Here is a 16,594-nt window from a genome sequence, read left to right on the forward strand (position 1 = left end):
CAGGAGGAGTTTTCAAGTATGTATGGGAATTCCTGGCGCAGCGTTGCAAATATGTAACTATATGTATGGCATGAATATATATATATATATGTATATATAATCTTTTGACCGGGTATTAAAAGACAAGACTCATGGGAGCAAGCAAGGACGAGGAGAACTACTTATAACTTCGCTTTCTCTGCAAACCTCGGCGAAACCAACGGATCATAAACATTCAACCCCAGCGTGTCAGACGGCACAGCCGAATAGTGGCCGCCCAGCAGTGCGCGCGCATCCACCAGGCTCGGATTCAAATCGGACACTGTCGCAGCGCCAATTAATCGCATGTTCATTTCCAGTTCCTCCTTGAGCAACTGCATGGCCCGCTCGACACCTTCCTGGCCATATGCAGACATGGCGTACAAGAACGGACGGCCGATACCAACCCCCTTGGCCCCGAGACAGAGCGCTTTGATGATGTCTGTTGCACGACGGACGCCGCCGTCAATGAATATCTCCAGTCTATTTTCCCACCCGCGCTCGCGCAGCACAGGCATCACCTCGGCGAGGACTTCGATTCCGGACCGCGCAAAGTCCAGCTGGCGGCCGCCATGGTTCGAGAGCACGACGCCCTGAACCCCGGCTTCCACGGCGCGCAGCACGTCTTCCACGCATTGCACACCCTTGAGTATGATGGGCAGCTTGGTGATGGACTGGAACCAGGGGATATCCTTCCACGAGAGACTGGGGTCGATAAACGACGAAATCGCGCGGGCGGCGCCCTGCGACCGATCGACGCTGTCACCGCCAGACGCCTGCACGCTGGACCCGGTATCTGAGAATTTCACACGCATGTCCTTCTCCCGACGGCCCAACTGCGGCGCATCGACCGTGATGAAGAGCGCCTTGCACCCGCGTTTTTCGGCATGTTGCACGATCTTTTGTGTGATGGCTCGATCCTTGTTGACGTACAGCTGCAGCCACTGGACTTGGTCGCCCTTGCGGGCATCGACGATCTCGTCAAAGGAGCATGATGCCAGCGTCGGGATCATCTGGACGACGTCGTGTTGGTGTGCGGCGCGCGTGAGCACGACTTCGCCCTCGGGATGGCCGAGTTTGCCGAGCGCGGTGGCTGTCACGTAGAAGGGGACGGCGGTCTTGGAGCCGAGCATGGTGGTTGAGAAGTCGACTTTTTCCACGTCGACGAGCGTGCGCGGGCGGAACCAGACTTTGTGGAAGGCCGAGTGGTTTTCGCGCATCGTCTGGCTCGGTTAGATGAACACGCATAACATACTGAGGTATACATTCTAGAGAGTACGTACAATCTCGTCGTCGGCTCCGCTGGAATAGTAAGCCCACGCCGTCGTCTTCATGACCTGCCTGGCCACGGCCTCAAAGTCCAGCAGGTTGTAGCACTGGGCGAGCGGCGGCATGTTCCGGACGCGCTCCTCACGCTCGATTTCCAGCGGGTCCTTGACCTTCTCGTCGTGCTGGACGGTGGCCATGTCGACCTCGCCCAGATGCTTGGAGGCATCGAGGTACTTGTCCAGGGTGTCGGGAGGGTGGATGGGCTCGAATGCCTCGGTGGCGTCCCTGCCGGCGTATTTGAGGATGATATTCTGTCCGCCGGGGTGTTCTGTGGTCGGTCAGCTGCGAACATGGTCGTCTATAGATACGGGAGTATAAGAGGACGCACCGGGCAGGAATTCCGTGACATCATACGCCCTGCCGTGGACGATGACCCAGCACGAGTCCTTGCTGTGGTGCTGCGCGACTTGCTGGCCGGTGAGCTTCGCCATTGCGGGGTTTGGCCGTGGATAGGTTGATGCAGCAATGGCTGAGGAGAGGGGGGGGAGTGTGTCACTTATATACACCGTATGGCATGGTGATACTGAGCGAGAAAAGCCTCGGTATATCTCGCAGCGAGCCAATCACGCCGCGCGGAGGGGCTTACATAATGCCGGGGATGCTTCTCGGCCGACTCTTTGACGACGTTCTCTCTTTCTCTCAGGCTGTCGCTGCAAGGATAGACGGATATACTCACTCACTCACTCCTGCCAGCTCGCGTCTCTCCTCTCATGCACGATGCTCGTCGCTGAGGCACCGCATCTTCGCCACGCGGACGGCTGAGACCGCACGGCGCCACATTCGAAGCCCAACCGACGAACCACGAGTGCTGCCTGCAGCAGAACGATGCAAGGGAGAGCAGCATCTGGCGATTGGCTGTAGCGTTGAAGATTCATAGGCAGCAAGCCAGATCCAGCGCGTTTTGTCGATGCGTTTGTTGGTTTGTTCGTTCCTTCGTTCGTTCGTCGCTCCGTAATTAACCCAGCGTATGTAGGTTGGGCCCCTCAGACAAGACACGACACGGCACGACACGAAACGCTCGTCGAGTAACTAAACATCTCTCTCTCTCTCTCAACTCTCCCTCTCGCCCTCCCCCCTCCCCCTATTTATTACACTCCTCTGCGCGTTCTCGCTCACTATCCCTCTGCGTCGACTGCAGCTGGATAATGCTGAGCCAGCCTGCGACGTTCTGCTCGGTCGCGACTCGATAAGCCAGCCCCGCGCCGCCATGAGCTCCTCGCTGGAGGCCAAGATTGTCGTGCTGGGCTCGCAAGGTATGTCTCCTTCGCCGTGTATCCGTCTCGCGTTCGTCCTGCCGAGAGGAAATGAAAATAATAATAATAATAATAATAATAATAAACAAAAAAAAAAAGGCGTCGGCAAAACATCGCTGGTCAACCGCTACGTCAAGAATGCCTTTGAGCCCGCCAAAACCACCTCGACCGTCGGCGCGTCCTTCGTCACCAAGCGCGTGCTCGACACCACCTCAGACACCCTCGTGCGCCTGCAAATCTGGGACACGGCCGGCCAAGAACGCTTTCGCAGCATCTCGCGGCTCTACTACCGCGGCGCCAACGCCTGCCTCCTGTGCTACGACATCACCGACGAGAACAGCTTCAAGGAAATGACCGGCTGGCTGCAGGAACTCAAATCACACCTTGGTAGCGGTGGCGGCAGTGCTAGTGATGATGGCGACGACATCCCGCCTCTTGTCATTCATGTCGTAGGCACAAAATCAGACATTGTCGCCATCGACCCTTCGCGTCGCAAAGTGCCCTTTGAGCGCACCATCGCCTATGTCGCGGAGCAACTCTATCCGTCGCAGGCATCCACGCCGCCGCCCACCGCCGGCTTTGGGAATATGGTGGTCACGTCCCCATCCAGCAGCCTGCAGAGCCCCGATAGCAAACGCAGCAGTGGGTTCTGGGGCCAGGACATCGGCTGGGACTGCTGCCATGAGATCAGCGCCAAGGATGGAGAGGGTGTTGAGGAGGTGTTTCGGGTGATTGCGCGAAAGCTCGTGGAGCAGCGCAACAAGCAGCTGAACGAGGCCTTGAGGGTTAGTGCCCATGGCCATGCGGATCAGAGCATTGCTGCCGATTTGGACGGCATCATTAATGGGAATGGCAGCAGCAGCAGCAACAGTAGGGGCAGTTTCCGCATCGGTCTTGGGGATAAACGGCGAAGCTGGCTGGGATTTCCGCCAGGATTGGTTGTTTCTGAGGAGGTGGAATTGCCAGCTGAGCCTGGCAAGCAAAGGCGTCCTTGCTGTTGATTTTTTTCCCCCTTCTTTTTGTCTCTTTTTATGCTCATGCTTCGATTCCATATACATACATGTATCTAGTCTATGATGTGCATTCCCGGTGTTTTACGCGGATTATCTTTTTTTTTTTCTTTGTCTATGTGATATGATTTTCTTTTCTTCTTTCTTTTCGGGCTGGTATTGTTTGAGATCTGCTGGGTTGGTTGGAGGCGTCGTTGCGGGATATGATAGCCTTAGTTTATAGCATATGGAATGATACTCGCGTGCATCTAACTTGGGACTGATGTGTTTGATCTTTACATTCAACATGAAAGACACTCTTTGATATCTTCTACCTACTCAACAGCCTGACCAACCAGGATACATACCAGTCCATGAACCCAAATTCAAGAAGAAGGGAAAAAAAAAGGAGAGGTGGTCTCAGTATATCCAGCCCGTCAAACAGGATACTCAGACAGTCGGAGCTTATCGTCGAAGCTATGAACCCGCCCTGCTGTCGCGTTTCACGGCGTATGCATCATAGACCAGGGGCAAAACCAACGAACGAAGGGGGGAGAAAAGCACCATCTTCCAACGAGGGAGGATCAAGAAATGCTCAACAGGGGGATCGTGCTGGAGACTTTGCGCCCAGAAAGAGAGAGAGAAAAGCAGAAACTCTCCGAGGAGAGGGGAGAAGACGGTGAGAGACACAAGTGCGAGAGGTTGAGTGAGTGGTACCTACTAGATCAACCGTGCTGTGGGACGACAGAAGGCAAAAGCGAAGCAAAGCGAAGAAAAGCAAAGCAAAGCAAAGCAAACAGAGTCACCAAGGGCTCGTGCTGATGCGTTCAGTCTCTGCTCAAGCTCTCTGCAGATGCGTGGAGAGAGGAAGAAGAGAAGGAAGAGGAAGAAGATGGGAGATGAGGACCCTTTTATAGACGCGAGGAGATCACATGCTCATCCCCAACCACCATGCCCGGTGAGAGCCATTCAGAGGATGCGCCTTTGCATGCTGTGTTGCAGGCAACAATAGACAAAGCTTTTGTGGCTGGGCGCAGGAGGGTTTTATCTACGCAGATGTCATGGAGACACATGCTAAGGCCATGATTCTGAATTAGAATACGACTATCTTATACAGATCAACTATGCCGCTTGGACAACTCCATGACAAACGTCTCGCCCCATTTAGCACTTCTCCCGTTAGCCCTAGCCCGTAGATTCAGGAGAGAGAGAGAGAGAGAGAGACCCTACCTTGTATTCCTATTCACAAACCGCTCCAGCTTCTTATACCTCTCTGTCCGCTCGTCTCTCGACATCGTCAGCCCCTTGTTAATAGCCTGCGACATCTCCTTGATATTCGCCGGATGGAACGCCACGGTGCCTTCAGCCATAAATACCGATGCACCTGCGAACTCGGACAGCGCAAGGACACCATGCCGCTGCTCCTGGCATGCAATATACTCGAATGCCACGAGGTTCATGCCGTCTCGACTGGATGTGAGCAGACACATGTCTGCGATGGAGTAGAGTGCTGTGAGCTCCGTGAATGGGATCGAGCGGTGCAGATATACGATGGGCGTGTACTCGGGTTGGCCTACCAACGTCAACGTCAGCTATCTTTCTTTCCTCTTCTAAGGTACAAGCATACTGAATTTCCCATTGATCTTCCCAACCAGACAACTTATCTGCGTCTCCAGCTCCTGGTACTCCTTGACGTCCTCTCGAGACGGCACCGCGACCTGTACCAGGACCACCTTGCCCTGCCACCTCGGATTGTCAGTCAGAAACTGCTCGAAGCCATGCAGTTTCTGCGTCAGGCCTTTGATATAATCCAGCCGATCAACGCCCAAGATGACTTTGATCTCCTTGTACCGCTCATTCAGCTGCTTGATGCGCGCCTGGACCTCGCCTTTCCGGAGCGTGTCGTTGAATTTCTCCGGGTCGATGCCGACGGTGAATCTGCCTGTCTTGACGAGTCGGTCTTTGTACAAAATCGAGCTGTCCTGTGCTCGTGCGTTCCTGTTCATGATGTCAGTACTACTTACCTACGCTCTACAGTGCCTTACTGTGTCTGACTTACAGTAAATACTGGCAACTCTCGACAAAATTCAGCCGGTAATCCTCCGTATGGAATCCCACCAGCGTGCTCGACAGCAGCCCCTGCAGCAGCTCCTTAGCCACGGGCAGTGTCCTCATAGCCTCTGATGCCGGAAATGGCGTGTGCAGCGAGAACCCAATACACGCCTGTCTTTTCTTCTTGGCCATTCGCTCTCGCAGCAGCCGCGGTAGCAGCATCAAGTGATAGTCATGCACCCATACCAGATCCTCCTCTTGCGCAGCGTCGGCAATATAGTCTGCAAAGATCTCATTGACCTTTTTGTATGCTTCCCAGGGCCCGTCGTCAAACGCGACCCCTGATTGATAGTGCAGGGTAGGCCACAGAATTTGATCTTTGTTCAACAAGTTTCAGCCATTTCCATTTTTTTTTTCCTTTTCTTTTTTCATGCTCTCTTTTTGAGCACACTTACTGGAAAACCCATTATAATGTCTATTCGCAAGCTCCTCGTCCAGAAACACCGGAATCGCATTGTGAGCCCCCAAACTCTGTCGAATCTTTTCCTGCTCAGCGGGCTCCTGGGGACTCATCCCAGGCCATCCAAACCAGCGAAACTCGGTCGTCTTGGTCAGTCCCGACAGCGAAGTGACCAGTCCGCCACTCGACATGCTGGAGGTGTAGGATCCATCTTCGGTGCGCTTGACGGAGAGGGGGAGTCGGTTGGAGACGACGATGAGGTTCCGTTTTGTGACGCTGCTTTGTTCGGCGTTGGGCATTTCTTTTTCCCTTTTTCTCTCTTTAAAAACGGTGTCGATGGCTTGTTTGATTCCGATGTACCGCCACTCATGTATCTATCTACTGGCCACCAGTAGTCAAACAGCCAGTCTTATTTATACGGAGCGTCAAGCGCGCGTGGCGTGGCTGATAAATACAGCAAATCTTGTGCTCTGCATGCAAAGACTGTGCAAAATCTTTGTTTAATAGTCGTCATTATGACTGCGAAGTAGGACATGCAGTCCAAAGACAGGGAACAGTATGTGAGATGCTGTCCGGGAATCTTTTCCACACCACAGTGGCTACGAACTGAACCTTGGCTGCGCAAAATTTGGCATACAGCAGAGACATTCTATTTATTAAATATATATATATATATATATATGTACACATTACACACGATATATACTCGTGCCTTGGAAAATATCAATACCAAACTAAATAAATCCACATCGCTAACGTCCTAGATATAGGACGCTGCTTCCGGTGCAATCTCAACCAATTTCGCCACCAGCTCATCAACAAACTTCTTCTGTATGCGCACTCCCTTGGGACACGTCACCGACGACGATGGTCTAGTACAGAAAATGTTAGCAAGCTTCTTACAGACGGGGGAGAAGGAGACATACGTCTGAACATGGCAATTAGTCAAATACTGTCCATTCGTCTCGGGCCCTGAAACCACCCCATGAACCAACGCCCGGCTGCCCTCCTCAGTACTGCGCGCCAGCATCTTTTCAAACGCCTTTCCACCTGCAGATCTCCCTTGTGCAGTTCCCAACGCAAGCGCTGACTTGCAGTAACTCGGATTCGGCGCGTTGAGGACAATGCTAGTGGAGCCTTTGAGTCGTTCCGCCAGTTCTCGCACGGCATATACAACAAGCAACTTGGACACGTTATATCTCGCACTCATATCGGCCAGCTCTTTGTTATTCAGGCGCTCGAATATGCTACCGGGCACGCGCTCTGGATCCAACTCTTTCAGGGACGCCATGTAATGCAGCGCCGAGTTGACAATGGTGAATCGCGGGGCGATATTGAACTTGTCCGCCGAGTCACGAAATTTCGGAAGCAGAAGTAGAAACAGTAGGAATGTGCTAACCACGTTGACGGTGATGGTCGACTCGTTATCCTCGGACATTCGGAAGACGTCCACCATAATACCGGCATTGGCAAGCACGCCGTCGACACGGGTCAGGGTGCTCGTCACGCGAGCAGCGAAGCTTTTCACCGAGTCGTAACTGCTCATGTCGAGTTCCCATACTTCTATGGAGTCTGGTTCGCGGCCCGTGGATTCTAGGATCTCGCGTCGCGCGGTTTCGCCCTTGGGTAGGCTGCGCACTGCCATGATCAGCTTCTCGGCCCCGAGCCGGCTGAGATGACGGCTCGCTTCGAAGCCGAGGCCCGTGTTGGACCCAGATACAATGTAGGTTTGTCCCTTGAGGTTGGCACTGGGCGTCGGGAGGCTTATGAAGAGGTTGGAGAAGAGAGTTGAGAAGGCGCCATGGGCGGCCGAACCGAGAGACATTGTGGAGATCTTTCAGGGTTTACCTAGGTGTAAATATATGGTGTGACTTGTTTTTTTTCCAAGGGTCGGTGTAGAGGCTTGCTCGTTATTTTTATTTATTGCTGTCGTGGTAGAAAAAAAATATGGTGCAAGAGCCACGCAGGTATTTATATACAATCAGAGGCAGATAGCTCCGGAAGCAGACTACTTGCATTCCAAACTGGACTATTGACTGAGATAATGGAAGAATACACATCTCCGGCTGGAAATAACTGGCTGGCAGCGAACTGAATCAATAGATATTTCGACTATTTACTCTGCAAGCCCAAAATGGGTAATCCCGGCATTCCATCGTAGGTTTTAGGGCTTGGGCGGGCGGAGATAATATCTCCGCCCAAGATGCCACGGATTTAGAGATTTGTAGTAAGGGGCGTCAATAATACGAAATAGTTGAATACTCTGCAAACATAAGCAAATAAACGATCATTAGGTAACTAGGTATATCGCGAAAGAAACGCTCTTAACATATGCTATGATTAACAAGAGTCCATATTAAGTAAATCCCATCCATCGTCAGGCATGTCCAACGGCGTCATAAGAGACCCCGTATTCTGGAGATATTGATCGAGTATTGCCTACAGTCAAAAATTAGAGAGGCCCGATAAAAAAAGAAAAGAAATAACACAAAGCGTACCCAATCGAGGTTCTCGGAGCCATCAATCATGTCTGTCATGGTCCCGGCGAAGGGCAGCTCTCCGTCGCCGATATTGGCGTAGGTCATCGCATCATCTGAAGACGATTTTGTACTCATCGGATCATTTGTGCTGCCATTTGTCAGAGAATAAGGACTGCTACTGCCCTGCACTTTCTCTAGCATAAGCTGCAACGTCAGCGATGCGGTACGCGCCTCCTTCGAGTACGCACTCTTCGACGCCCAGATACGTTGCGAGTCGAGCAAGGCATCTAGTAGTTTGCCAAAGCGACTCGGCGAGTTTATCAACGACGGAGAACTATCTACGAGGTTGTTTGGCGATCGAATGAGCAAAGACAATTCCAGACAGATCACCATCGAGGCCAGAAGGAAGTCATGTGCAGTCAACGACGACACCATCCATCGATCCTCGTACAACCGACCATGTGGTTGCGTTGCTTCGTGGAGGTCTGCCTGCCGCGACAGGATAGTCAGCGCTGCATCGACGCAAGCGCGTCTTGAATAGTCGTACTGTGCGTCAAATCGTTCCGTGTTTAGATATCGTCGGTGCAGGACCATGATCCCTTTCAGGAAGAGGAGTTCGACCGTGCATCGGTTTATGATCATGCTCGATGAGTCTATAATTGATTGTTTGATGGGTTTCATCTTGAAATCGTCTGGGATCCCCGCATAAGTTTCTCGCAACTTGTTGTCTAGCTCGATTGTCCTCGGGTAGGGAGGGGGCCATGTAATAGATGATTGAGTGTGTGCAATAACCTTCCTAAACACATTCATTATCCCACCCTTCACAATGGTGTACAACACCGGAGTATGATCCGAGAGCGGTCGAGGACTTGGCAGAGAGTCGACGTTGGGGTAGATATCCGAGTCTTTGAAGTTTCTGGGCAGCTCGGTATCGGAGCAATCGACCGGAATCATGCTGGGCATACCCATCTGAAAAGAGAGCAACAAATCAAGCTGGAGTATAGCATGCCAGCGCCTTCTTCGCATCTCACCCTCAAAAAGTGAAATGTCCCGGCGATATTTCGGGTCTCGGTGGTAACCCATCCGCATTGCGAGACGGATAATGTTGCCCATGAGAAACCAACTATCAAAGCTGGAGTCTGATTTTCCAACATACTTGCCGAGAAAGAGCAATACCATGGCCTCCACGGCGTATGAAGTAGCGTTAGTATAGTTTCCCATCATGAGACATTGTGCAGTCCTGTTTCGAAGCATTCTAACTGAAAGTGTAGCTTGGCTGCCAACGTCTATTGTTCCTTCACCCGTCGATTGGTTTATGGCAAGTGCAAGAGTGAGGATGGAGAATAAAACGCCAACCCACAAGACTGGTGCCCTTGCCGGGTTATGCCAGAATTTCTCATACTAAGGAAATAATACTTGTTTCAGTCAAGAATTCCTTGCTTCACTTCACGCAGAAAGGAAGAGTGACAAACCTCATTTAGAAACTTGGTTGGATGGATGATAGCTTGAAAGAAGTTAGTACCAATGTAGATTACCAAGTTTTAAACATGACAAAAACGTACGCAGAATCAAAGACGAATTGAAATATTGCGCGAGAATTTTATCACATATCGGCCGTGGTGGTAAAGACTGAATGATATCCTGAAATTTCGGTAGCTCCATGGGCCCCAAAGCCAAGTCGAGTTCCTCTTCTGCTTGCTCATTATTCATGTCGTTGTCTTCCGGCGTGAAGATTTCCGACTGAGACAGCTGCTCTCTGACCTCCTTGATATCGTCCAAGATCGCAAGCCAGTGTGTTGACTGCTCCGTGGGCCGATGCAGAAATGATTTTCCCATATCATCCCCGTGAGTGGCGGTCGTCTCTATTCGAGACGCGCCACCATGGCCATGGTTTCTTGTCCTGCCTACCTGGCTGCCGTGATCAACGAATACATCATGGTCTCCATTAGACAAATCCATGATACCTCCCCCACCTCCATTAACAAGCTCGAAAACCAGGTTTTCGACTCTTTGTAGCCGCTCGCCAACATTACTGTTGCTAGCGTTGCTGCTGCTGCTGCTGCTGCCCTTTGCAGCCTTGCGATGCCGGATTGCATTGTTTGCATATCTGCAAACTGTTCTTTCACCCCTTTTAATGCAGGATTCACATGGCAGTTCGCGATTGCATTTTGCTCTGGTGTGTTGGAAGTGTTAGATATATTTGTGACTAGAGAAGCTCATCTATTGTTCCATGTCTGTTTTTCTTTTTGTTTTACTAACATACTTTCGAAGACGACACTGCTCGCAGGACGTCGGTCGTCTGTTGCGTTTACTATCTTTAAACATTGATGCTTGCTTGCTTGCTGGATCCATGGCTGAACGCTGATGATCGTATATAAAAACGTCACAGACCGAGGTCTACTCTGTAGGGATTCTTCTTTCACGGTCCGGACCGAAAGGTGAAGCGCCTCGCCAAGCCGCTTACCTAATTACCTCGCCCCATCTTGGCGCGAGTCTAGAAGCCAATTAAACTATTTTAAATAAGTTGATATAACTAATAAAATTAAATACTTATATCGTTAAAGATGTGTATATATATATATATATATATTCGATAAAAGTATGATATTTTCTTAGGATTCTTTCTTTTCCAATTATTCTCCGTTATAAGGTTAAGCAAGATATTTTATAATTAATTATTATACAGTTACATATAGCCAATAGAATTCGTGATTCTCTTTTGGTAGGGGCAAAGCCCTAAGTTAGGGCCTCAGGCATCATATAAGCAAGCTTATAGAACGAACTATCGTGGTTCACAGAGATCGTTATAACTGTTTGAGCCAAATTATGAGGCAGAAAAATCACTATAAAAACAATGAGAAAGAAATTGACCAACACTGTGACAGGAGTAGCAACAGGTGACTTTTCTCAAACCTCAAAATACCATATCAACCCATTATCTTCCCTAGCCCTAATCCCTCCATAAGCTTATCAATACCCAACCCACCCAGTAATCCGTGGAGTATATTGCCCAGACCAAGGCCATCCAAGAGCTTACCAACAAGTCCCAAAACCCCGCTGAGGAGAAGACCGACAGCTGCGATGATTTGGAACAGCGGCTCGGAAAGCAGTGCCCATAAGGGGTTGATCTTCTTCTTCGCATGAGGCATGTCCGCGATGAGCCTGCGCCCATTTTCGATCGTCTCTACCACAGTCTTTGTGAGTTCCTTGAGCGAATCTGCGAGCTGATACTCCTCTGGTGTGGCCTCATGCATAGCACTGCGCGCTTTCGCCCTGGCCGCGACCTGACCGTCAGGATCCAGAGCCCTCAGAGCGCCCTTGCATTCTTGTAGTCCATCACCCGCCTTTTCAATCAGTGGTTTGACCTCGTTGACCAACTTCTCCTCATCGAGTTCCTCCTTTGGCGTATTATGGGCTTTTTCAATATGCTAGATGGAAGACAGCGCGTCAGCTATCCGAAAAGATCAAGAGAAATCAAGGGAAGTAGGCAGGCAGTAGGTACCTGGGTGATCTGCGTGCAAAGAGGCCCGACTGTATCCAACGTTTGTTGCACAATGGCAGACATTTTCTTCGCCAATCTCTTATCCTCCATCTCTTGTTGTTGCTTCTCAACATCCTCCGGAGAGAGCTCGGGGGATAGGTTTTCGATCAAGGTGCACTCGCCCAGCTTGTTACCATCATTGTCCAGGATATAGCCGTTGTCGTCAATTGTCTTTCCCACAAGCCTGGATAGATTACCCTCGGTCACTTTGCCGATGAGATTCCCATCTGCATCACGGACTTCGCCCTCCTTGTTGACTTTACGACCCGCCATGGGACTAATTTCCCGTGGAACGTCTTCCGGTTCCCAGCGCTCAGCGCGTCCTATCACGTTTCCTAATTTATCGACGATTTCTCCATCCTCGTCTACAGCTCGTCCTCTGAGCCTCTGCGGATCGCCATCCAGTAGCCTTCCAACAACCTGGCCGCTTTGTTCAATCACCCGGCCGTCCTTGTCCAGGGTGAGCCCTTCCAACCCGGAGAAGGCTCCCTCTGGTCTTTCGCGATCAGTGTCGGGGATACACTCGGCCTGCCCTATAACCTTGCCAGCATCACTCCAGATCTGACCGTTGGCGTCGACCGTTTTTCCCACCAACTTCTTAGGATTCCCGTCGACAACGCGTCCAAAGACAGTACCTTGGCTATCGACAACGTTGCCCAGCTTATTCACCTTCATGCCCTCGAGTAAAGACAAGTCAGGCTCTTCCTCTTCCTCTTCTGGTGGCTCGTATCTCTCTGCGCGGCCTTTCACGTTGCCATATTTATCCAGAATCTCACCATCATCGTCCACAGCTTTACCACGCAGTGATTTAGGATCGCCTTCGACGATCTTGCCCACGATATTTTCATCTTCATCTCTTACAAAGCCCGAGCCATCCACGACAAGCACTCCGAGCCCGCTGAAGATCCCCATTTCCTCAACCTCCCAGTCAGGGATGTATTCCACTCGTCCAATCACTTCTCCTTTGTCGTTCCAGATCTTGCCATTTCGGTCAATTGGTCGACCAGCGACCTCTTTGAGGTCCCCTTCGACCACGCGGGCAATTGGAACCTGCTGTTGGCCTATGACATTTCCCATCTTGTTGGGGCTGAGACTTTCAATCGTAGAGAAATCAACCATCTCCTCTGGCTCTGGCTCTTCCCACGGCTCCACGTGGCCGATCACATTGCCTCGTTTATCCACGATATCGCCATCATCGTCAACGACATGGCCAACGAGCTTTTTCGGGTCTCCGTCAACAAGTTTGCCCACCCGATTTCCGTTCTCATCCTGGATCCAGCCGCCCTCCGCCACGCATATTTCCCCAAGACCCGAAAAGATCCCCGCGGGCTCTTCCTCCAGAGGGATTGGCTGGGCTTTGCCAACAATGTTTCCTTGGTGATCCCAGAACTGACCCTGACTGTCAAGCTGGAAGCCTTGCTTCCATAGACTTTTGGGGTCCCCCTCAATAACCTCACCGACGGCAGCGCCGTTCTCGGCTATGATAGTCCCTAATTTATTACAAGCCAGGCCTTGAAGGGTAGATATATCAGGCAATTTTCTGGAAACCTCATCCACGGGCTCTTGTACCTGCTCTCCCTGCTCCCCGAGCCTTTGTATTGCAGCATCCGAGGCCTCACCTGGAACAAGTTCGACTTTTCCAAGGACATTCTTGTAGTCATCGATGACTTGTCCCTGTGCGTCAACGGGTTTTCCTGCAAGCTTTTTGGCATCCTGGCCCTCGGTAAGCTGACCAATTACGTCGCCAGCATCGGACACAATCTTCCCTTCTTCGTTGAGCTCTCTGCCTTTGAGGACCGAGATATCCGAAAGACCGGTTTCTGGCTTAGGCTGCTCTACCGCTTCGCTTGCTTTCTCTGGTGATACTGACGCCACATCAACGCGACCGATCAATTCTCCCTCGTCATCCAGGACCTCGCCTTTCTCATTGGGTACCATACCCGCAACAAGGTCAGGCTTGCCCTCTACGACTTGACCTATCAGCCGGCCAGTTTCGTCCTTAATCATACCCGCCGCATCAATCGGGAGGTCTTTCAAATTCTGTAGCATCGTTTTCGACAAGCCCTTTGCATCCGTGGTCTCTGTTGTTCCACCCCGGATGAGGTCAACATAGCCAATCACGTCTCCATCATCATCCAGAATCTCGCCATTTGCTGAAACAGTCCAACCAACAAGATCCTCGGGATCACCCTCGACGACTTGACCGACGGCCTGCCCACTCTCGTCAAGTATCATCCCTCCTTCGCTCACTTCTAGCCCATCCAAGGAAGACAAATCCTGGACTTCTTTGCTGACTTTGTCGGCACCGGAGGCATCGCTAGTCGGGGTCTTCTCCGTAACCTGTTTGACTCCTTGGCTAACCTTGCCGGCATCGACTTTTTGCATAAGATTCCCGGCCTGTTCCATAGATCTCTGAGCGAGCCCTGCCATCCGCGAGCCTGACGGCACTGCTTGTTGATTGCCTAGTCCTTGCGGCTGTTGTCTCTGCTCTCTCTGCTCGCCGGGTATTGGAAATGCCGATTGTTTCAGCGATTGCAGAGGTGCTTGACTAGAGCTAGCTGCATGCTTTGTGTGGGGGCTGGGTAGAGGCTTGACTTGTTTTTCAGTTGACTCCCCCCGTAATTTTGGGGGACCTTCAGCCGCGTCTTGCATGCGTTTCACCTTTGGTCGAGCTGCAGCGGATGCCATCATCCAGGAATACTATTATATTTAGATGATATCTCTTTCCGTTTCCGCGGGGGGCAGAGTTCCTCTCCTTTTGCCCAGTTCAATTATTCAGAGATAAATGTAATCAGAGGTAATAAAATCCAAATGGATTTAGAGAATAATGATATTTCACATAAGTTGAAAGATGTGTTTGCGTCGTAGATCGTTGAAGAATTCAGGTGTAGGTACAGTCTTAACTTTTATAACACAGAAACACACACGACAGCCGGCGTCATAGCTACACCTTTCATTCCTAACTTACGAGGGAAGACCGTAAACCAGGAAAAGAACATTTTGCAAGGTGGCGCATGATATAGATTGTAGAAGCGACTTCCATGGACTTGGATTGTTGCGGTACCATGGCATAGTTTTAGGACATCGTATTCCAGTAAAACATACCCAGGAAATGGCCTTTCTTTCTCACTTCTCTAAAATTTAGTGAAAGGATAGATCTTCTTTCCTTGCATTCGTCGACGTCATATCTACTGTTGTAGAATATGCTTTCTGGGAGAGTGCCAAAAAGCCATGATTTCAGAGAGTACGGTAGCGAGCAAAATGTCTGGCTATGACAAGTATGTGCTATCATGAGACGAGACCTGGCCGATTCTACTTTCCTGTTCTGCAAACAGCAAAAACAAAAAGAACAATTTGACACTGCCCCACACAAAGCTATAGTTGAGAGTTACAAAGGTGTATTCTCTAACAAATTAAGAGTATCCCAATGTGATAACCAAATGTAAACTGCTTTTTGTGTTCAGTGTCAAAAGAGACTGTTATGATATAGGCCACATGCGCCGATAGATGCAATTGTAAAAGAGACAAGGAACCCTGGAGACAGAGGCAAAGCTCGCTGAGAATCGATTATTTCCTAGCCGAGCATCAGGAACTGTAGAGAGAATCATCAGCCAGATATAAGGATTATCCCGGGTTTGAAGCGAACGGCAAAAGGCTTACAGGAGCGCTAGTGTAAGATCTCCATGTATCTGCGCTTTCAATTCGAGCTCGATCTCAAGATTCAGCTCCAGTCGCAGCTTGAGCCCCGAATCGTCGCCCTTGTCATGCATTTGTATCTGCTGGTTGTCTTCATCTTCTTGCCGCGCCAGCTGCTGCCCGGCTGCTCTCTGTGAACGAGACACTTGATGATCCGTGACCGGTTGCACTTGAGAGGCTCCAGCTCGTTCGTACGGCTCTAATGCTTTGGAATCGGTCTCCGCATCAGGGGATATCGCCATTGACGACTGATATGTTTTTCTCCGGCGACGTGGCTGCTGCACTTTGGGTATCGGGCGATTTTCACCTTCGTTCTCGGATACATGTGCAGATGTCTCATCGTGGACCGCGTTTCCACGCATCACTTGTTGCTGGCCTGGCATCCTAGTAATAAAGAATCTGGGGAAATACCGATGTGATTGATTCTTGCTAGGAAGAATCGTTTGGGGAGAAAGGAAAAAAGGCACGGGAGAATCAGCTTTTCGCAATGATCTAGTTTGAACTACATAGCCAAGATACTTGCGAATGCGTCGCCACCGTAGCCAACAAAAGACGATGAGGCAACAAGGATACGCCTCCCAAGATACTTCGATGACGGATGAACAGTCAAATACAGGCGTCCAAGGTCCATGGTAAATATATGTAATACGTCAAAAATGATAGTTCAATTTAGCATCGCCGCTATATCAAGCTAAATAATTATTATTACTATTTTTTTTTCCCCTTTTTTCTTTCTTCAATAATGAATAAAATATAAGTCTAATATTTTATCATCC

At 50.4% G+C, this 16,594-nt stretch overlaps 7 protein-coding genes across 7 annotated transcripts; 1 reads left to right on the plus strand and 6 right to left on the minus strand.

Moving 5' to 3' along the window:
- Window positions 1–161: 161 nt before the first annotated feature.
- UA08_02195 (Cytochrome b2, mitochondrial) lies at window positions 162–1,778 on the minus strand (the record flags this gene model as incomplete). Its single annotated transcript, XM_020264870.1, has 3 exons — window positions 162–1,241; window positions 1,302–1,615; window positions 1,676–1,778. The coding sequence occupies 3 exons, from the start codon at window positions 1,776–1,778 to the stop codon at window positions 162–164; spliced, it is 1,497 nt and encodes a 498-aa protein (XP_020121779.1).
- A 776-nt stretch (window positions 1,779–2,554) lies between these two features.
- Window positions 2,555–3,601, plus strand: UA08_02196 (hypothetical protein; the record flags this gene model as incomplete). The annotated part of the gene is made up of 2 exons (XM_020264881.1): window positions 2,555–2,600; window positions 2,700–3,601. The coding sequence occupies 2 exons, from the start codon at window positions 2,555–2,557 to the stop codon at window positions 3,599–3,601; spliced, it is 948 nt and encodes a 315-aa protein (XP_020121778.1).
- Window positions 3,602–4,815: 1,214 nt separating this feature from the next.
- UA08_02197 (Alpha,alpha-trehalose-phosphate synthase) lies at window positions 4,816–6,400 on the minus strand (the record flags this gene model as incomplete). Its single annotated transcript, XM_020264892.1, has 4 exons — window positions 4,816–5,162; window positions 5,217–5,587; window positions 5,649–6,018; window positions 6,097–6,400. The coding sequence occupies 4 exons, from the start codon at window positions 6,398–6,400 to the stop codon at window positions 4,816–4,818; spliced, it is 1,392 nt and encodes a 463-aa protein (XP_020121781.1).
- A 461-nt stretch (window positions 6,401–6,861) lies between these two features.
- UA08_02198 (hypothetical protein) lies at window positions 6,862–7,926 on the minus strand (the record flags this gene model as incomplete). The annotated part of the gene is made up of 2 exons (XM_020264903.1): window positions 6,862–6,973; window positions 7,028–7,926. 2 exons carry the CDS (start codon window positions 7,924–7,926, stop codon window positions 6,862–6,864), a joined length of 1,011 nt encoding a protein of 336 aa, XP_020121780.1.
- A 515-nt stretch (window positions 7,927–8,441) lies between these two features.
- UA08_02199 (hypothetical protein) lies at window positions 8,442–10,933 on the minus strand (the record flags this gene model as incomplete). The annotated part of the gene is made up of 5 exons (XM_020264914.1): window positions 8,442–8,540; window positions 8,600–9,982; window positions 10,054–10,085; window positions 10,144–10,688; window positions 10,845–10,933. 5 exons carry the CDS (start codon window positions 10,931–10,933, stop codon window positions 8,442–8,444), a joined length of 2,148 nt encoding a protein of 715 aa, XP_020121787.1.
- A 384-nt stretch (window positions 10,934–11,317) lies between these two features.
- Window positions 11,318–14,813, minus strand: UA08_02200 (hypothetical protein; the record flags this gene model as incomplete). Its single annotated transcript, XM_020264926.1, has 3 exons — window positions 11,318–11,391; window positions 11,619–12,009; window positions 12,084–14,813. 3 exons carry the CDS (start codon window positions 14,811–14,813, stop codon window positions 11,318–11,320), a joined length of 3,195 nt encoding a protein of 1,064 aa, XP_020121786.1.
- Window positions 14,814–15,707: 894 nt separating this feature from the next.
- On the minus strand, window positions 15,708–16,449 carry UA08_02201 (hypothetical protein; the record flags this gene model as incomplete). Its single annotated transcript, XM_020264937.1, has 3 exons — window positions 15,708–15,714; window positions 15,783–16,194; window positions 16,338–16,449. The coding sequence occupies 3 exons, from the start codon at window positions 16,447–16,449 to the stop codon at window positions 15,708–15,710; spliced, it is 531 nt and encodes a 176-aa protein (XP_020122367.1).
- Window positions 16,450–16,594: the final 145 nt, after the last annotated feature.

Source organism: Talaromyces atroroseus (genome assembly GCF_001907595.1).
Source record: "Talaromyces atroroseus strain IBT 11181 chromosome Unknown scaffold_2, whole genome shotgun sequence".
Classification (NCBI taxonomy): Eukaryota; Fungi; Ascomycota; class Eurotiomycetes; order Eurotiales; family Trichocomaceae; genus Talaromyces; species Talaromyces atroroseus.